This window comes from Podarcis pityusensis (genome assembly GCF_964106645.2).
Source record: "Podarcis pityusensis genome assembly, chromosome: 14".
Classification (NCBI taxonomy): Eukaryota; Metazoa; Chordata; class Lepidosauria; order Squamata; family Lacertidae; genus Podarcis; species Podarcis pityusensis.
Genome location: NC_138039.1, coordinates 1774791 through 1793176, shown reverse-complemented (window position 1 = coordinate 1793176; position 18386 = coordinate 1774791). Strand labels below are relative to the sequence as shown.

The 18386-nt window shown below is 49.5% G+C and overlaps 1 protein-coding gene and 2 long non-coding RNA genes across 3 annotated transcripts in view; 1 reads left to right on the top strand and 2 right to left on the bottom strand.

Moving 5' to 3' along the window:
- The window catches only part of LOC308462959 (trinucleotide repeat-containing gene 18 protein-like), a 49596-nt gene extending 37586 nt beyond the window's left edge, over positions 1-12010 (bottom strand). Inside the window, exon 1 of the mRNA XM_080981052.1 lies at positions 11869-12010. Coding sequence (XP_080837178.1) covers positions 11869-11989 — 121 coding nt within the window. The 5' untranslated portion in view covers positions 11990-12010. The remainder of the gene's footprint in view (positions 1-11868) is intronic.
- A 104-nt stretch (positions 12011-12114) lies between these two features.
- On the bottom strand, positions 12115-17511 carry LOC308463121. Its single transcript, XR_013979453.1, has 3 exons — positions 16799-17511; positions 15081-15543; positions 12115-12212 (listed from the first exon to the last, which is right to left on the bottom strand). It is a non-coding gene; the product is annotated as an uncharacterized lncRNA (long non-coding RNA).
- On the top strand, positions 15782-17517 carry LOC308463125. Its single transcript, XR_013979457.1, has 2 exons — positions 15782-16268; positions 16778-17517. It is a non-coding gene; the product is annotated as an uncharacterized lncRNA (long non-coding RNA).
- The last annotated feature ends 869 nt before the right edge of the window (positions 17518-18386 follow it).

The following is an 18386-nucleotide window of genomic DNA, read 5'->3' as shown; positions in this document are numbered from 1 at the left end:
GAAGTGAGGTTACAGGGAACCAGACAGAGGGCCTTCTCGGTGGTGGCGCCCACCCTGTGGAACACCCTCCCTTCAGATGTGAAGGAAATAAGCAGTTATCCTATCTTTAAAAGACATCTTAAGGCAGCCCTGTTTAGGGAAGTTTTTAATATCTAATGCTGTGTTGTTTTTAACATTTGATTGGGAGCCGCCCAGAGTGGCTGGAGAGACTCAGCCAGATGGGCGGGGTATAAATAATAAATTATTATTATTATTATTATTATTATTATTACTACTACTACTTGCCAGAATGGCTCTGCTGAACCTCTGAGGGGCCTGGGATGGTGATCTCGGGGTCTGGGTCGGTTGCTATGGGGAGAGGCAGTCTTTGAGGTGTTGCATAAACTTTATAGGACAAACCATCACTTTGAACCGGGAAACTAACTGGGAGCCAGCGTGGCGAGGGCAGGATTGGTGTTACGTGCTCGGGCCATTGGACTTGCAAGACTTTTTATCGCTTCGTATTTTCAAAGTTTCCGTGTGACTTACAATGCAACAAAACCTACTAAAGCAATAATATCAGAACAATAACAGCGACGGAAAAGAAACATGTTGCTAAAGCCTGGACTGAGCGACTGTAACAACAATCTCATTATAGCTGCCCCACCAGGTCTTCCTGCCAGCAACTCCCTTGCCGGAGCTATTTCAAGATCAGCATGCTCAACTGGAACTGCCAACTTACTGGGCTAGCCTGCTCTTGCCGTCTGCCGGATCAGACCAAAGGCCTGTCTAGCCCGGCCTTCTGGTCTAGGTGCCCCAAGGGAGGTCCATAAGCCAGCAGGACCGGAGTTCAAGTGCTGCAACACACTCCCCCCCTTCCACTTGTTAGCTGTCGCTCAAGGGAGAAGGCCGCGGTCAGTTTAAGGAGTTGGCAGCCCTATACTCAACTTCAGTGGTCTAAACCACTGAGCCTCTTGGGCTTGCCAATCAGAAGGTCGGCGGTTCGAATTGCAGCGACGGGGTGAGCTCCCGTTGCTCGGTCCCAGCTCCTGCCAACCTAGCAGTTCAAAAGCACACCGGTGCAAGTAGATAAATAGGTATCGCTGCGGCGGAAAGGTAAACGGTGTTTCTGTACGCTCTGGCACTTGTCACAGTCCTCGGTGCGCCAGAAGCAGTTTAGGCCTGCTGGTCACATGACCCGGAAAGCTGTTTGCGGACAAACGCGGCTCCCTCATCCCAAAAGTGAGATGAGCGCCGCACCCCATAGTCGCCTTTGACTGGACTTAACCATCCAGGGGTCCTTTACCATTACCTAAGTCAACTTCAGATCCACAACACACAAACCCCTCTGCTCCCTAAACTGTTGCTGAGAGGAGAGGCAGGCTTAAGAGAACATGCCCATCATTTGAGGCAAAATGTCTTGCTGGGTGGCAATCGCTCACTCTGAGATAGAAAAGCCTCTGTTTAGAAACATCAACAACTGTGACTGTTTTCAAACACCTACATGCGTAACAAATACAGTGGTACCTCTGGTTGCGAACGGAATCCATTCCGGAGGCCTGTTCACAACATGAAAAGAGCGCAACCTGAAGCGCCGTATCTGCACAGGTGTGTGGCGCAATTTGGTGTTTGTGCGCATGCGCGAGGCACGATTTAGCGCTTCTGCGCATGCACGAGCGGCGAAACCCAGAAGTAACCCTTCCCGGTACTTCCGGGTCGCCGCAAGACGTAACCTGAAAGAACATAACATGAGGTAGGACTGTACGGAAATACTCTTCCCTAACTTGGAAGTGGCTGTACACACACACACACACACACACACACACACAGCCCCCCCCCCCTCTTGAAATGAAGGTTGCCCAAGGCTCCTCTATGGCTAGGAGTGCCTTTCATCAGTCTGGTTTGCCAGCTATGGCCATTCCCAGACAGGGACAGACTGCCCACCGCAGTGCACATGATAGGAACCTGGAGGCTGGACTGCTGCAATGTGTTCTTTCTGGGGCTGCCCTTGGGCCTGGTTCAGAATCTCCATTTGGTGGAGAATGCGGCCGCTGGGCTGCTGATGGGAGCATCAGGCAGACAACGTGTCACACCATTGTTAAAAAAAAAATACGCACTGGCTGCCCATCTGGTCGCAAGCCAGGTTCAAGGACTATCTTTTATCTGCCCTGAATCTGTTGCGTCGAGGGAGCTGCCTGCTCCCTGTGACCGTCCCTTGTCCACAGTCTGGCTCTTTCGACATGTGGACATTTCCAAGCAACTTTTCAAAGGGCATGCTGCTGAAATCCAAGCAGGGGGAACGACGGCATGTGTCGCTGTGGCCAAAGCAGGCAATAAGTCTACTCAACAGAGTAAGACGCTGTTGCAAACTGCAACGTCCTTCTGCCAGGTCCCAGCCAGAGAAGGTAAACGTCGCCTCTGCTCCCCCCCCCCCGACATTATTTGCAGCCCCGGCAGCACAAAGGCCAGCCTGTTCCCCAACCCAGTCTCTTTACAGGCTGCTGTTCTTGGGAAAGTTAGCATTAAAAATAAATTTGGGGAAATGCGAGGCAGCTGGTGGGGAGTCTCCTGCCAGCAAGGCCATCTTCCGCTCCCAACCCCCACCCCACCCACTGGAAACACACACAAACACACCCTGTTCACCGGAGGGGAGCGAACCAGAGGACTCTACCTAGAGACAAGGCTTGCCTGGCAAATCTCTTCCAAAGGCAGGGTTTAAAATAACCAGGAAAGCTGCAGCAGCACTCTGCTATTTTTAAAAGGAGACATTTATTAGGACTGGGAGACCAACACACGACAGTCCTTTTCTCCAGCTGGAGGTTGCATTTGGATGGGGCTGCTAAAAACAGAGAGAGAGAGAGAGAGAGAGACTCCATTTCTCCCCATGATTTTCCACTTCCCATAACTTTAATGCAAAAACTAAAAGGGGGGCTGTTATTTAATTTTTTTTGCCAGGGCAGGGGAAGTGTGACTGTGGGGTGGGGAGCCGATTTAGGAATAGAAAGCAGCTGCAGTCATCTCAAATGGAAAAGTGTCAAAGCCAGCAGAGTGAGAAATCCCTTCCCCACCAGCTACAACGCAAGTTTAAATTGCTAATGGCGATTTTTTAAAAAGAGAGCAAGGAAGGTGCTTTTAAGAGTGGCTGAAAGCGCTTTGCTAAGGACAACACCCAAAGGTTTAGCCAAAGATCTCCAGAGTGTACCCCACTGCACATTCAACATGCAACAGCTGATGAGAGAAAAAGAATGTCCGAAGGGTAAAGCTGTGCCCCCTTCGGAAATGGCAGCTGACTATTTTTCCTGCACGATGAGGACTTGAAGCTTGGTTGTCTTCTTTTTTAAAAAAGAGCAGGCATTCTGTACATTTGAATCAACCCTTGCTTGGGATAGGAAGCAGGGAGAGGGGGTGGGGAATTGCCAGCCAGCCAAGCAGGAAGGAAGAAATCAATACCGTACATGTTTTTACTACGTCCTTGAACAAAATCTGCACATGGTGCTGGCTGTCTATAACCGCTAAAGCTGTAGTTTTCAACCAGTGTGCTGTGGCACCCTGGGGTGCCTTGAATGCTGGTCAGGGGTGCCATGGGCAACACTGGCCTCTGTCCCTCTTTCCTTCCCTCCCTCCTCTGATGCCCTCTTGAGTCTCTGCCTCCCAAAGGCTTGCACAGCTGTTCGTTGCAGCAGCCCTGGCTCCAAGCTCCCCAAGCGAATGGTGCCTCTGGGGCTGGTCAGGGGGTGCTGGTTGCCAGAAGCAAGCAAGCAAGCCAGTGGGCGAGGGAGCCCAGCCAGCCAGTCCACCAGCTCTTGCTGGGAATGGACAGACAAGTCCCAAGTCCCTGAGGGGCAGTGTGAAGAGGCACCTCTCTTTGGGGCAGCTCAGAGACCGGGGGGGGGGGTGCTGCCCGGAGGACTCCCAAGGAGATGGGAGAGGAGAGGAGGCTGAGGGAACCCTCCACAAGGGAGTGTGTTCGAAAAAGGGTGAGAGGCTGCCTGCTCTGCAAGCAAAGGGTGACATAACTGGGCCCCTGAGCCCCCCAGGGGTGCCGCAGAAAGAATGTGGTTGGCCAAGGGAGCCGTGGACTCAGGAATGTTGAAAACCTCTGCACTAAAAGGGTATAGTGCACAGGATAGTGCACACCCCGGAAATGATCTCTTTCAGCTTCTGCCTTCTGGAAGAAGGTACAGGGTTATAAAGACTAGGACTAGCCGCCTGAGAAACAGTTTCTATCCAAATGCGATTTTGGTTTTAAATGCAGTGTAAGTAGTCTCTATGGGAGTATATTGTATTTTAAAAATGGGGTATCAGAGTTTTTAGGGGCTAAGCAGGTTGGGATAGCTGGGATAACAGGCTTGTTGGTTTTGAATGTCTTATGTAGATTTTTTTTCCAATTTTGTTGTTCTGTATGGGACAATGACAATAAAGACTATCGTATTATATTGTATACAGTGGTACCTTGGGTTAAGTACTTAATTCATTCCAGAGGTCTGTTCTTAACCTGAAGCACCACTTTAGCTAATGGGGCCTCCTGCTGCTGCTGTGCCGCCAGAGCATGATTTCTGTTCTCATCCTGAAGCAAAGTTCTTAACCCGAGGTAATATTTCAGGGTTAGTGGAGTCTGTAACCTGAAGCGTATGTAACCTGAAGCGTATGTAACCCAAGGTACCACTGTATTTCTATTCCTCCACCTGTTCCCTTGTGCCTCAGGTGCAGATTGCTGCCACACTTAAAACTCAAACAACCCCTCCAGCTGCAACCTGAGGCTAGGCAGATGTTTGGGGTGGGAACCAAGGCTAGGCTGGGCCAGACAGCAGTTGTGCTCCAAAACATCTGGAGAGGCCCCCAGATGCCGGTTATCTTCGCTTGGAATGGAATCCAATGAATTTGCCTGCATCAGCAGGTTTTGGCGATTTGGAAATGATGTATGGTACTAGGAGCTATTTGGGAGTAAGACAGGGCGGGTGGAAATCAAACAGGTGCACATCTAAATATGTGGCTTCAGAGGAGGAGGAAGGCAGCCAATTCAGAGAGTGTAGCTGGGATCTCCAAAATTTATTCAGCGGGCTGATCCAGCTCTCCCAAAAGAGGCTGAGCTCCCAAACCCTTCCTCTGTTGCAATTTATATTGCAAGCTGCTCGGGGCAGGGGACTACTGCTTTCTCCACTAGTAAGAGCATAAGGACAGAAGAATAGATAGCCCATCTAGTGCAGGATCATGTTCCTGCAATGGCCAACCAGATGCATCAGTGGGAAAATAGCAAGCAGGATTCAAGCAGAAGAGCAACTCTCCTCTCCTGCAACTGAGGTTCAGATGCTAGGAGCCATCAATCACCCTCTCCTCCTCCAGGAATTTGTCTAATCCTCCTTTAAAGTCATCCAGGAAGGAGTTCCACAGTTTAAGTACATGTCGTGTGAAAAAGTACTTGCTTTTATCCGCCCTGATGCTGTGAGCATCATTGGCCCAAGAGGCTGTCATGCTCCAGAGAGGCCCAGCAACAGAAGCCAGGACGATGGCAACTTCTCCTTAAGAGTAACAGACGCACATTTAATCCACATCCCACACTGGATGTATCCACACCAACCATGTCAGCTGGACTTTCAGCAGGGTGCCTAGGAAAAGTCTCGTTGGAAGGGACCCCAGAGCATCATCTAGTCCAGCCCCGCCACAAAGCAGGAATCTCAACTAAAGCATCCAAGGCAGATGGCTAGCCAAACTCTGCTTTAAAGCCTCCAAGGAAGGAAGAGTTCACCGCCTCCCAAGGGAGTCCATTCCACTGTCAAGCAGCTCCTACTGTCGGAATCTGATGCTGCGCTGCAATCTCCTAACTTGAAGCCATGTGTTCGAGTCCTGCCCTACAGAGCAGGAGAAAAGAAGCTTGCTCCATCTTCCTTGTGCCAGCCCTGGAGATATTTGAAGATGGCACATCTCCCTCTCAGCCTCCTCTTTTCCAGGCTCCGGCTCCCTCAACCGTTCCTCCCCAAGGGCTGCTGAAGAAGCTTAGCTGTTCTGGACTGAGAGAGAGAGAGAGGAAGGTCCTCTGGGGGAGAAGACCATCAATGGCTGTTATATTGTCCGAGGCAGCCATGCTTCTGAATTGCAGCTGCTAAAAGCCACTGGAGGGGAAAGGGTTCTGGGTGCTTGAATCCTGCTTGTGGCTTTCTCCAGTCTTCCAATTTCCAATTGGAAGACTGGAGAAATACCAACTAAAGCACAATGGCAAGAGAAGTTGATGAACGATGCAGAACTGGCAAAAAGACAGAAAGACTAAGAGAAAAAGACAACAGAGACTTCAAAAAAAATTGGGAACCATTCCTATTATATTTGCAGAAACAAAGAAAGGCAATAGACTTGATGGCAGGATTTAAATAAACATCCACATTATTAGCATCAGAAAATGTTTGGAAGATAGTGAAATAAGATGATGTAAATAAGATGATGTATTCAATTTTATTTTTAGGTTTGAAGTTATGTTATTAATAACCTTTTCTATTAAGAGATAGCAAAGTGGGTGAAAATAGAAACAAACCAGAAACGCAAGTTGGGGGAAGTCTTGGGGGGGGAGGAGTGAGGAATATATAGTAAACGTTAAGAATTTGAGATGTATGTAATGAATGAAAAATGAATAAAATTAATTTTAAAAAAGAATCCTGCTTGTGGGTTTCTCAGTGGGGCATCTGTCTGGCCACTGGGACAGCAGGCGCTGCACCCTATTCGATTTGTTGCAGAAGCATAGAATTGTAGAATTGAAAGGGCTCTCCAAGGGTCATCTAGTCCAACCCCCTTCCATGGTCACATTTTGTTTCCTCCATCAAAAGGGTGAACTGCTACCCTTGGCTACTCTACTGGTGCAATGCAGGCCCAAACTGTAATGTGGGTGGGCCTTCATGGACACAGATCCCGCAGGAAATCTCTCAGGAGAGCGCAGAGGAGACACTCTGCACCCCTCAGCCACCCCAGGAATGCACAAACCACCCAGCCTCAGCCACCCCACCCATCGCAAGGTTGCTCCATTTTGGCCTTTCCACCTGGGGAATCTCCCCTACTCACGACGCAAAAGAAATGTGCCTATTCTTACAAAGAAAGGGATAAAAGGGCATGAATCGTATCAGATCCATTTCCAGAGGTAAGCCTTTTGGGGCCTGCCCCAAAGCCAGAGAGTTTGGTTTTTTTAAAAAATTTGTTCTGTTTCCACCCTCTCTTTTCAAAATTTATTAGTTTCGAAGGCAGCAGCTTCCAAGAACGCAATTAAAAACATCGGATAAACACCACCAGAATTTCAGTCGCAGCAAAAAAAACTTGCAACCACAAGACACCATCAAAAGCAGCAAGGACTTTGTGGTTTTTCCCCCCCTACGTTAAAAGCGAATAAAATGGTTTGGCTCTGGCACCCGTTGTGCAGTAACGTGAATAGTGTAAAGGTGAACATCTCCAGGGATGAAATTCCCAAACTGGGGCACCACCACAGAAAAGGCCCTTCTCTGCTTGCTTGCTTGCTAGCTACCTGCCTGCCCTCTGAAGGTGGGGGCACCCACAGCAGAGACACCAGGTATAACCTTACAAGACAACTGGGTTTATAAATCCTTTAAATACCCCACAGTCCTTCTCCTGCAGCTGAGCTCCAGGTGTGCAAGAACTGAGAACAACTTTGCAGGTAAGCGAGCAAAAGTTACTGGCCCACAGCTTTCTACTTTTGAACTCCAGGTAGCAGACACACCATTTTCCATCCAGGTATCTGGTTTTGTTTCAGTTCAGCAAACTTACTGTATCATGTGTGTCTTCAAAATCATAGCTTGGGGGGGGTGCTTAGACAACTGCTACCAAATCTGTGTGTATACACTCAAATATATGTTTGTAGATTTTATAAATATATATAAAATACACACACAAACTTTTGTAAAAACTTCCCAGCTGCTTGCCTGGAAGCTCACACCTGTTCACCAGTGGCGATCAGAAAAGTGGTTCTTCACAACTCTGGTTTAGAACTGTCAGATCATAACCGAAAAAGTGGGCAGGCAGAGATCAGACTAAACCGAAAGTAGGCTAAAATGGTTCCATATCCTATCAGAAAACAACCTCAACATAGGAATGTCATACACAGTGAATGTCAGCGGTTTTCTTCAACAGATTCTAAGAACCTCTCCAGCAGCTATGAGGCCTCAAGAAAGAATTAAATGCTAAAAAAAACCCTTCCATGTGAAAGCAACAACCCTGAGTGTTATTCTCAGCTTGAGTTTGTCTGGACAATGAGTTCACTTTTTCAAAGATTAGAGATTGCCCTAGGAGTGGGGGGGGGGAGGTGTTAAATAAAAGGGTGTTTGCTCATGTGCTTAGTTTTATTGCTCTTCATTCTACACCCCTTGTTTTAGCACCTGGAAAATTGGCGGTGCCACCTATTCAGAAAGCCAATAAATCTTCCCTCTCAACTCGACCAGACTTCCTTCTTTGCAGATGTTGGCAATCAGGTTTGCAAAATTTCAAAGTCATTCATTCCATGTGGGTGAGGTTTCATTATTGCAAAACTTGTCACCCTACCAACCCCTCCTCCTGGTAAACTCCAAGTCACCTATGCACGCCTAGCGCTTTCTTCTTTCTCTTTTCTGTGAAGGGGGGGGGGGGAGAGAAGGCAAACACACAGCAGTGCATTGTAGTACAACTGTGTGTGTGTGTGTGTGTGTGTGTGTGTGCATGCACACACACACATACATACACACACATTTGCCTTTTGCTGGCTTCCAGCAAGCCTCAGCACAGGTTTTAAAAGGGCCAGAGAGATGGCAGAATTTGAGGTCCTCGTCACTGAAGGCAGCACCATTTCCCTCCACAGTTTTGCAACGGAATGCCGCACATCTGCAGAAGGCTGCCAGCTGTTTTTAAACCTAGCCCATGCTCTGGGTGGATTGTCTGATCCAAGTATTTAAAAACAAAAGGGGGTGGGAATCTAATTTGGGAAGAAGAGGAAAGGAAGGGGGGAAGAAACACCAGGCAGCTTCAAAGTCTTAGACCTTAACAGGGAAGGAAAAACGCCTAAAGCACTTGGGAAAAACTGCAAGGAAAAAACCCCATCAAGTTGGGAATGAGTGCTGTTGTTTTAAAGGGGTTTGGGGAGGCTTAGATTCCTCTCCACACAGCAGTTTTCTGTCTATGGGTTTTAAAATATTTTTTCAGAAGACCAGCTACCGCTTGGCTCTTGCACAGATACCCAACCGCAAAAATCCATCCCAAGTTAAAATGAGCACATGCCTGCAGAGGCACTTTTTAAAAGGTTCTGGGCATGGATTAATGCTCTCCTGGATTTCGTATCACACACATGCACAGACATAGCCCACTGTGCCCTCCCTCCTTCACCTCCAGAGGGCTGGAAAGAAGTCCAGGAACAAGGAATTTCTGTAAACACTAGAACTTTTCATCTGTTTCAAATTGCATGCACACACCTGCCCTTGCACCCAAAGATGGCACTTTAACTTCATTGCAGAACAATCCCTTTCTCGCACACAAAAGAATTCCAAGAGAAGATTGCAGGAGATGGGGGCATTTTTTCAGAAAAGAAAAGAAAAAAAAAGATGGATCCTACTATGCAAGTTTATTCTACCTGAGAGCCAAGAAATTAATAAATAAGCACAGGTTTTTACCCTCCATTAGTGCATTTAAGAGAAACCTGGGTTTGCTTTGGGCACATGGTAAATAATTCTTTTCTTTTTCAATCCTGGCAGCAATTCTTTTCAACACTTTCTCTTTTTTTAAAAAAAGTTAAAATCAACACAGGCAAACACTGGTAACTAACCAAACACAGCCAGCTAAGTTCTGTGCAATGTATATATTTGAAGACGGCAGGCCCAGTAAGATAAACAGACTTTAGCAAGACAAAGGAATCTTTGGATATTTTAAAAGGTGCCCAGAAACAGGGAGGGGGAGAGGGGCCAGTGTCCCTCCCTCACAACATTCTTCCATATTATTCTACAAATTCAAACCACAAGATTTGAAAAGGTTTCTTATATTATTCTCCATGCATTTAAATTATAAGCTATGACAACAAAAAATAAATAAATCCGAATCTCTAGTAACAACATATTATTTTGCAACTGAGATGCAAAACATTTGATCCACAACAGATGTCATTCAAATCTTGCAAGGTGAAAAGAAGAAAAGTTTGGGAAGGGGAGAGAAGAGATTCTTAAAAAATATGTCCCCAGCCATCTGTCAGCAATGCCTGCAAACCCAAAGTATCCGTGAAACTTTGGAGGGGCTGCCAAATGGCTTTGCTAAACGGGCAAAATCTTAAATCTGCCCCTCCCCTGAGAAGGAAGGGAGAAAACTTCTCTCCCTCAAACCCACTTTATGCTTCATGTTGGGCAGAGGGCAAAAAACAAACAAACCCATAGCAATTGGAACATTCAGTGCTATGCAAAGTCACAGAATCCACACTGCAGAAAGAGTCCGGCAGTCATCAGCAGCAAGAATAAAACTGGCAATAAGAGAACAACTTCCAGACTTATTTAAGGCAACAGCCGCCACCGCTAGAGTCGACCATCAGAGGCACCCATTCTCCCAACACAGCCCAGTTTGCACAAATATCTCAGTGCGGGAAAGAGACACCGGTGTGGTACAATCGCTCCCCAGATTGTAAAGGGAAAACTTTCCTTGCCCGTATTTATTTAAAATACAGGCATTTTGTTCAAGAGTTCAAGTTCAGCTGCACAGCCAAGGAAGGCCTGTTTCCCGCTGCCAGAAAAGGGTGGGATCCTGCGGGTCTAGAATTCCACAGGTCTGGAATGCCGGCTTCTGCCAGGCCGGCCAAGATTTATGCTTCTCGGCTGCTCTTGAAAATGTGTGCGGTGCTTTGTGTATGCTTGGGCGGGGGTGATTTCAAGAAATCCTGACGGGCCGACTCCTCTGGGAGAACAGGCTGGCTGGAAGGGACAAGGGCACCCCAAGCCAATGTAGGGCATAGCCTTAAAAGACAGGGATGGGGGGGGGCTGTGCCCTTATCCAAAGCAGCCTGTCTGGCATTATAGGGCGGGTTCCTATCAGTTCCCAAGCTTCATTCTATTGCATTTATTTTATTAGCGGTTTGAGGGCTGTTCCTATGGGACCCCCATGTTTTCTGGCTCACGGGACCTACAGCCATGTAGAGAAAGGGGTGGTCTGTTTTGCAGGGAGGGGGCACAACAGACTACAGTGTATTCCCAAAGCCGTACAGACTATTTAAGTAGAATCGCTTTGGGGGGTAGGGGTGGTAAGAAAGCCACCCTACCAAAGAGAGATTTGTCTGTTTTTAGGAAGCAGAATTAATGTGTCATCTTTATTAAAAGGGGGGGGGGTTGATGTGGACTTAAGGCTGCCAGGCACTTCTATAAAGCCCCATCTCGAATTATTGGGCAGAGGGCTGCTCCCAAGGGATCCCGAGGTTTTATTTTGTTGAATTCATTTTTGTGGGGAGGGTGCTCTACGGCATGCCCAGGTTTTCTGTCTTATGGGGCCTTCAGTCATATGGGGAAAGGGCAGATCTGTTTGGCAGGGGACTCAGTATGTTCTTGGGTGGGGAGGCAAACAGACTGCAGAGTATTTATCCAGCTATTTTTACTGCTATTTAAATGCAATCTCTTGGGAGTGGGGGAGAGAAGCCAGCCTACTAAGGGATTGACTATTTTTCGGAAAGCGGGATTATACAGTATATTTTTGGAGGTTGATAGGGAAGGAAACCAACCCAATTTTCCAAGCTTGGGACCCCCTAAAGTGTGGGGGGGCATTTTGAAGGTAAATTTGCAGAGGAAGGAGCAAAGCCGGACCCCCCCCCTGCACCGGCCTTCCTTCCACCCCCGTTTTCCTCTCCCCCAAATAAACCTTCCTCTTTCCCACCCCCCACCCCCTGTCCACGTCTGCGTGTCGACTTACCCGCGTGGGAATGGAGGTTGAGTCCGGCGGCGAGGTACTTGGCGGTGCCGAGGGGCGCGGGCGGCAGTCCGGCCGCCAAGGGGGCGAGCCGGGCGGCGGCGGCGCGGTGGTGCCCGTCCATGGCCAGGCCCGAGAGGAGCGGCGGCGGCGGGAGGTGGACGGCGCGCGGGGGCCCGCCGAGGTCTCGCCCATCCATGCTGCGCTCCCGCCGCCGCCGCCGCCGCCGCCGGACTCAGCGAAGGCGCAGCGAGGACAAGCGCCGCTGCCCGCGCCGCGCGCCCGGCCGCGCAACCATTCTCCGCGCGCGCGGGGCTCCGGCTGCCCAGGCGGCCCCGGACGGGAGCCTGCAAAAGAAGGCGAAAGGCGCCGCTTGAGTCTCGCAGAAAGGCGGCAGCGGCTCCAGTTTCCCTCCTAGACCCCCACCCAGCCCCACCGAGGGGTCTCCAATTTGCAGCGGGAAAGGAGAGACCGGCATATATATATATATACACACACACACACACACAGAGAGCTGCCTTTTTTCCGCCTTCAAAAAAGGCGAGAGGACAAAAGCAAGGAAACAAGACTCAGGCTTCTTTACTCACAAGTAAACCTCACGAGGTGCAATGGGGCTTACTCCCAAGGAAGTGGGCGTCCAGCACTCCCCACATTTTAAAAAAACAAAGATTCGTCCCTGGAACCCGAGTTCACATTTTGAAGACTTTTTTTTAAAAAAAGAATATATACGTTGTATTTTGTTTGCAGGGGGAAAATGTGTGTGTGTGTACAAAATAAAGACTTTTTAAAAGTTAGGGAGGTTTCTCCTAAGCGGCTGTTTACTCGCGAGTAAGCTCCTTCGGCCTGCAATCGAAAGCTGCCACCGCCGCCGGTATGCGCCCGTGTTCCCGGGCAGCCAGCTCCGATGGGATGAGGCTTACTCTCGAGTAAATAGGCGCAGGATCGTGCCCCAACCCCCCTTTCGGAAGCAGAGAGCTAGAGTCCTGTTTAAAGTCGACAGGGCTTGCTTCGGAAAGGGACAGAAACAGGCTCGCGTTCAGCGCGTTTGGAACCGCAGCTGCGCGTCCCGATCCGAAACGCCTTGGCTGAAAAGGACTTGCTCCCCAGGGGTGGAAAGGGCTCTTTAGGATCGCCCCCTTAACCGAGCCACTTTCCTGCCTCTCTTGCAACCTCGGTCATGGGGTGGGGGAAGATATGAGGAATTTAACCAGACCCACCTTCTTTGGCTTCTAGCTGTTATCTAAAATGGACTATCTTTTAAAATTCCGATTCGTCTGTTGTTTTCCCCCCTCTCCTCTCACGTTTTGCTGGACACCCTCTCCCTCCCCAGTATCGATTTTGACAAATCCTCATTCCTTCCCCTCCATCTTATCAGATGTGGGTCGACAAAAATGTAGAAAGGGCGGCGGGTGGGGGGCTGGGAGCTCCTACTCGCCCGGAGGCGAAAATAACCCATTACATATTTTATCATCTTCTTAGCCCTGGAAAAGTATTTAATGTTTAACCTTTTACGCACACGCTGCAAGCTGGCCCTGATAAGAAGCCCGAGATTTCTTCACGCCACTTGGGCAAAATGGCTCGGAAGGAAAATGGGGTTTTATTATTATTATTATTATTGAGGAAGCCACCAACCCGGTTCTGTTTCCAGCGACGACCTCCCTACACTGGTTGGAATTTAATAAAATAAAATAAAATAAAATAAAGGTTTCTTGCGCCTTCTGTGCGAGAAATCGTGCTAGTTTCCTTCCTAGGAAGCCGAGCTGACTGTCTTTAAGAAGTAAGATTGCAATCCTCGCCCCGTTTACCCAGGAGTAAACCCCACTGTCTTCAGGGTCTCTCCGGGTTCAATGGGGCTTAGACCCCGGTAACACTGGCAAGAATAATCATTTGTATCCTGCGTCTGGTTACTCAGCGGGGGTCGCTTCCAAATCATGGGACAGAATTTTTCTCTCTCCAAAAAATGAGGCTCCAATGTTTGCCATTAAAAAATAAAATCAACCATTCCTTCTTTTAAATGAGGAGGAATGCAGAGAGAAGTTTCCAAAGTATTTTTGGTTGTTTCCCTCTCCCCCACCTCCATAAAATATTCCAAAATGTTTAGAATTCAGCTCACTGAAAAAATGGAGGGAGTGGAAGAGGGACTTGTTGGAAAATGACTTTCTTTTTCAAAGAAAGGCTATTCTCCCTCTCTCCAACCCTGAAGTCATTCACCAGCTGCCTTAAAATCACACCAAAAAAAGAATTTAGTCGATGTTTTAGCTCTCTGTTCCCAGGGGAAAATATCGCCTTGGAATTTCCTCAGACTGGTTCTTATGAACTGGTTGAAGAGAACGCAGTGTTCAAAAATCCCCGTTTGGTCCCTTACTAGGTTTAATTAAGAGTTTCTTACTTTAATCTGGGTTTAGTTAAAACTACCTCCGTGTTTATTAGACAACACCCACCCCAACCCAATACACGCCACTGAAATAGATACAAGATTGAAACGTTTGTTCCCATTTTCTTATAAGCCACGAGATAAATAAATCGGCGGCTTTGCATTTTAAGGATATAAAGGGCAAATGGTCCGTTTGTCCATTTCAGTTGCACGTATGGTGTTTTTTTTGGGGGGGGGAGCCCTTCCCCATAACTTCTTACTCTAAGCTTCAATTTTTGATTCTTTGGAGAGGGAAGGTTCTTGTGTTAATTCCTATTTGGCCTTAATATACAGAAACACACACTTCGGATTCGTGTGTGTGAGATATGGGCACACTTTTCAGATCAGATGGGAATGAAAACCAGACCACCGCATCCCAAACCAATTCTGTACATATTTGGGGTGCGGAGGGGCCGGCTGTGCGTGTACAGAATTTCATTTAATGCCTTTTACTTTCCTTGATCTCAGTTCTTAACCCCCCCCCCCCCAAAAAAAAACATGGCTGGACTCCTGATTTTAATTAAAAGCAGCCTAAGCGAAAATGCCTGGTTATTGGGTTCTCTTTGCCAGGGAGAAGGGGGCGGGGAGGAGAGACCAAATCTGGGGCGCCCTGGTCCGGAGAAGAGGAATTTAGAAAAATTTGGAGAGGAGGGAAAGTGGAGAGGGGTGATGGGGGAGGGGGAGGACCCGGTCCTGAAATTGCCCTGGGGTTCCCCCCCTACACTCCTGAGAAAGCTTTTTTTCCCCTCCCCTCCCCTCCCCAGAGACAACTTCCCAAGTCAGCAAGAGTTGCAAAGCTTACCTTTCGGAAAGAGTTGTATTTTTAATTTTTATCTAGTCCTCTTCTTTGGCATTCTTCAGCCGGGTTTTCTCGCACCTGGACCCCAACCCTCCCTCCCGTGTTTCAAAAAATTAGATCCACAACCGGGGTGTTTTGGGTTTTTTTCCGGGGTGGGGGCTGCAGCGGCCTTCCTCCCCCCCTTCCTCCTCTTCCTCTTCCACTCTGAGCATCCAAAAAGGTCCTTGCTTGGTTCTCCTGGGCTCCCTTCTCCACCCTGAAAAGCGGCAGGACAGGCGGGTTCCTCGGCTCGCGGCTTTCACAAACTCGGGTTCCCTCGTCGTGTGAACGGGTCCGGCTTCCTCGTAAGCTCCAGGTCGGCTCCTTGTCGGTCGGGAGACTTCAAGATCCACACATATACAGCCCGGGCTTGGAATAGGTGCAATCCACCAAAAAAAACCCCTTTCAAGTTCCTCTCCGTGGATCTCTTAAAAAAAAAAAAAAAAGAGGGGGAGGGGAGGAAGGGGGGGAAGCCTCTTTAGCAATGAAACAAGCATTGTTCCTTGCATCCCGCCCCCCCTCCGGGCCAGCCAGCCAAAATTTCATAGTAGGCCTCCCCATTGGCTGCCCCGCCCGCCACTCAGCCTCATGTAAACACTTTGGCCCGCCGCCATCCTTATAAAGCCAATTATGGACCGAGCGGGGCGAGAGCGGGGAGGGGAAGTTTCAAGGCTCCCCGGCGGGGAGGGCTGAATGGGCGAAGCGGGCGGTGGGAATTCAGAGAGGCGGTTTCAAGGTGTCCCCCCAACCCCGGTGTTGTTGTTTTTTGCCATCTCCTCCGCCTCTGGTCTGCTCTGGCTGATCATAAACAGAAAATCGGGGCGGGGGGGGGGAGCTGCCATCTCCAGCCCTCCCCCCCCACCCCGAGGGAGGGGTTGCAAGCCGGCCACCGCCTCGCCTGCCCCACATTTCTTTGGGGGAGGGGGTGGGGAGACTGGTGGCCCCCGGAGCGTTTTGGTGGCCCAGGCGGGTTGCAGCGCCTAGGAAAGAAGGAGGGAGGGGTGTCTGTTCCGCTCTTGCATGCTTACTCGGAAGTAAGCCGGCCTTAAACTCCCAGGGAGGAAAGCAAACGCAGCATCGGCGGCCCGAGCCTAGGCATGTTTACTCAGGTGTAAGCTTCCGCCATGTAACCCCCCAAACCCTCCTCCGCAGGTAAGACAACCGGGGACGGGGGGGGGTAGGTGGGATGGAAACCACGCAGCAGCTCTGCAGCGACGGGGGCTTACTCGAGAGTAAGGCAGCGCGCTGCTGCTGCTGCTTGCCCAGGCTTGGGAGCAAAGCGACCGGGGAGGGGGGGGAAGGGCGCTCGGTATGGAGGTGCAGCTTACTTCCGAGTGAAGGTGCGTGGATCGGGGCCGCAGAGGACCTCAGCTTAGAGGCTTTATTTGGGGGTTCGTGGGGGCAGCGCACCAGATCTATCCTTTCTGGGAGTTCCTGTGGGGCAGAGCCAGGGAAAGCTGCACCCCCCCCAGACATTGGGGCGGCCGGGGGTCTCGGAGCCTGATCCCAAACCCACAGCAGCGCCCCTCCCGTTTTGCCAGGGTGGTTCCCCCCCCTTGCAATCCGAATTAATGCCTTGGGGAGGGGTCGTCCCTCCGCCCCGGAGTTGCTCAGCCCTCCATCCTATTCCCCCGCCCCCAGGCCCCAACTACACTTTTCAGGGACTTCGGATTTATCCTCACCCCCGAGAGAGACGGGAGAACCCTGAACACTGGGCTTCTCTAGCTTGATCCGCTTTCACGCCGCTTGGTTGTGTCTACACGAACTCTCCGGCCAACAAACATCCCAGGCCTGGTCTTGGGAGCGAGGTGCTGGCGAGGATATTTGCAGTTTAGGTCTGGAAACTTGGCTGCGAGCCTGTGCCCTTTGGCGTGGGAGTAATGGCCGGTGGACTTTGGGTCTCACTTCGGAGTAAACGGAGCCGGCTGTCCGGAGTCCAGTTTGGACTCTTCCTCCCCGCCCCCCGCCCCAACAACCTCATTTCGCTTTGCAAAGCAGTTGAACCAGGGCGACCGGAGGGACAAACTGGTTGCCTTTATAAACCGAATTGGCAGGTAATGTTTCAGATTTAGACATACTTTTTAAATGTATGTATATATACATAAACGAAAAGCAAAAAATATCCTAGTTCCTGTTTTCGAGCTTGTTTTGAGTCAATATGGTGATTTAGCTGTGATAACTGCATTGCTAGGGAGATTGAGCTAGTTGATCCCTGGAGATCCCTGCGAACCGGTACAATTCTAGAATATTTTTTTGCTGTATTAAACTCGCCCACCCCGCAAACCTACCCAAAGGAAAGAGATCTGGAAGCTGCATTTGCTTGGACCGGATATTTATTTTGCTTGTGTGAATTAAGAGTGTATTTGCAATAATAATAATAAAACATTAAACGAAACAAAAATCGCTTTTGGACACTCTTATTTGCCCCTGAATGGATAGAGGGAAGGGAGAAAAATTGGAAGGGGGGAGGGGAGACACCCTACCCTTACTTAATTCCAGTGTAAACGTAACAAAAAAACCCACCTAGCAGTTTCAAACTGCCCCCGAAGCTCCAGCGAGGCAGTTTCTAGGCCGCCCTCTTTGGGAAGGAGAGAGCGCGGGGGGGGGGGGGGGAGAGAGAAAGCGACCGAAAATAGAAGCCGAAGAAGAAAAATGCAAACTTCTTTTAATGGTTTTTTTTTTTTGGGCGGGGGGGGGGCGTTAAAACGTCGCGATGCAAAAGGAGATAGCAACAAATAGCCAAGCTTGGTCTCTCTCTCCCCCCCCCCCGGGCTAGTGAAGGAGTGACGACTTCGCCTCGGGATTGAATGGCCGGGATCCAAATTAGCGAAGGAGCAACAAGAGAATTGTTTTTTTTTTTTTTTAAGCGGGGGGGGGAGGGAAAAAGAGGAGGGGCGAGAGCCCCGCCGCCTGGGCAGAATGCAGAAAAGGGGGAGGCCCCCCCCCGCCTCTTTTCCCACCACTCCGGTTTTATTTTACAACGGTAACGGGTTTGCATGGAATTGTGTGTTGTTTTTTTAAGCCTGCAGATCTTTAAAAAATAAATTAGGTATTCCCCTCTCCCCCCCAAAAAAATTATTTTGCAGGACGGAGCCCTCTCTCAAGAGACGTGGAGCGAAGGTTGCATCAGATTCCCGGTTTTCCATGCAGGGGGCTGCTTGGTCGGGGTTTTTTGGGGGGGGTATTTTTTTGGCCCCATCTCTTTCTGGAGCAGAGCAAGCGTACAAGCCTGGATCCAGCCGATGGATTTTTTTTTAAAAGCACCCCCCT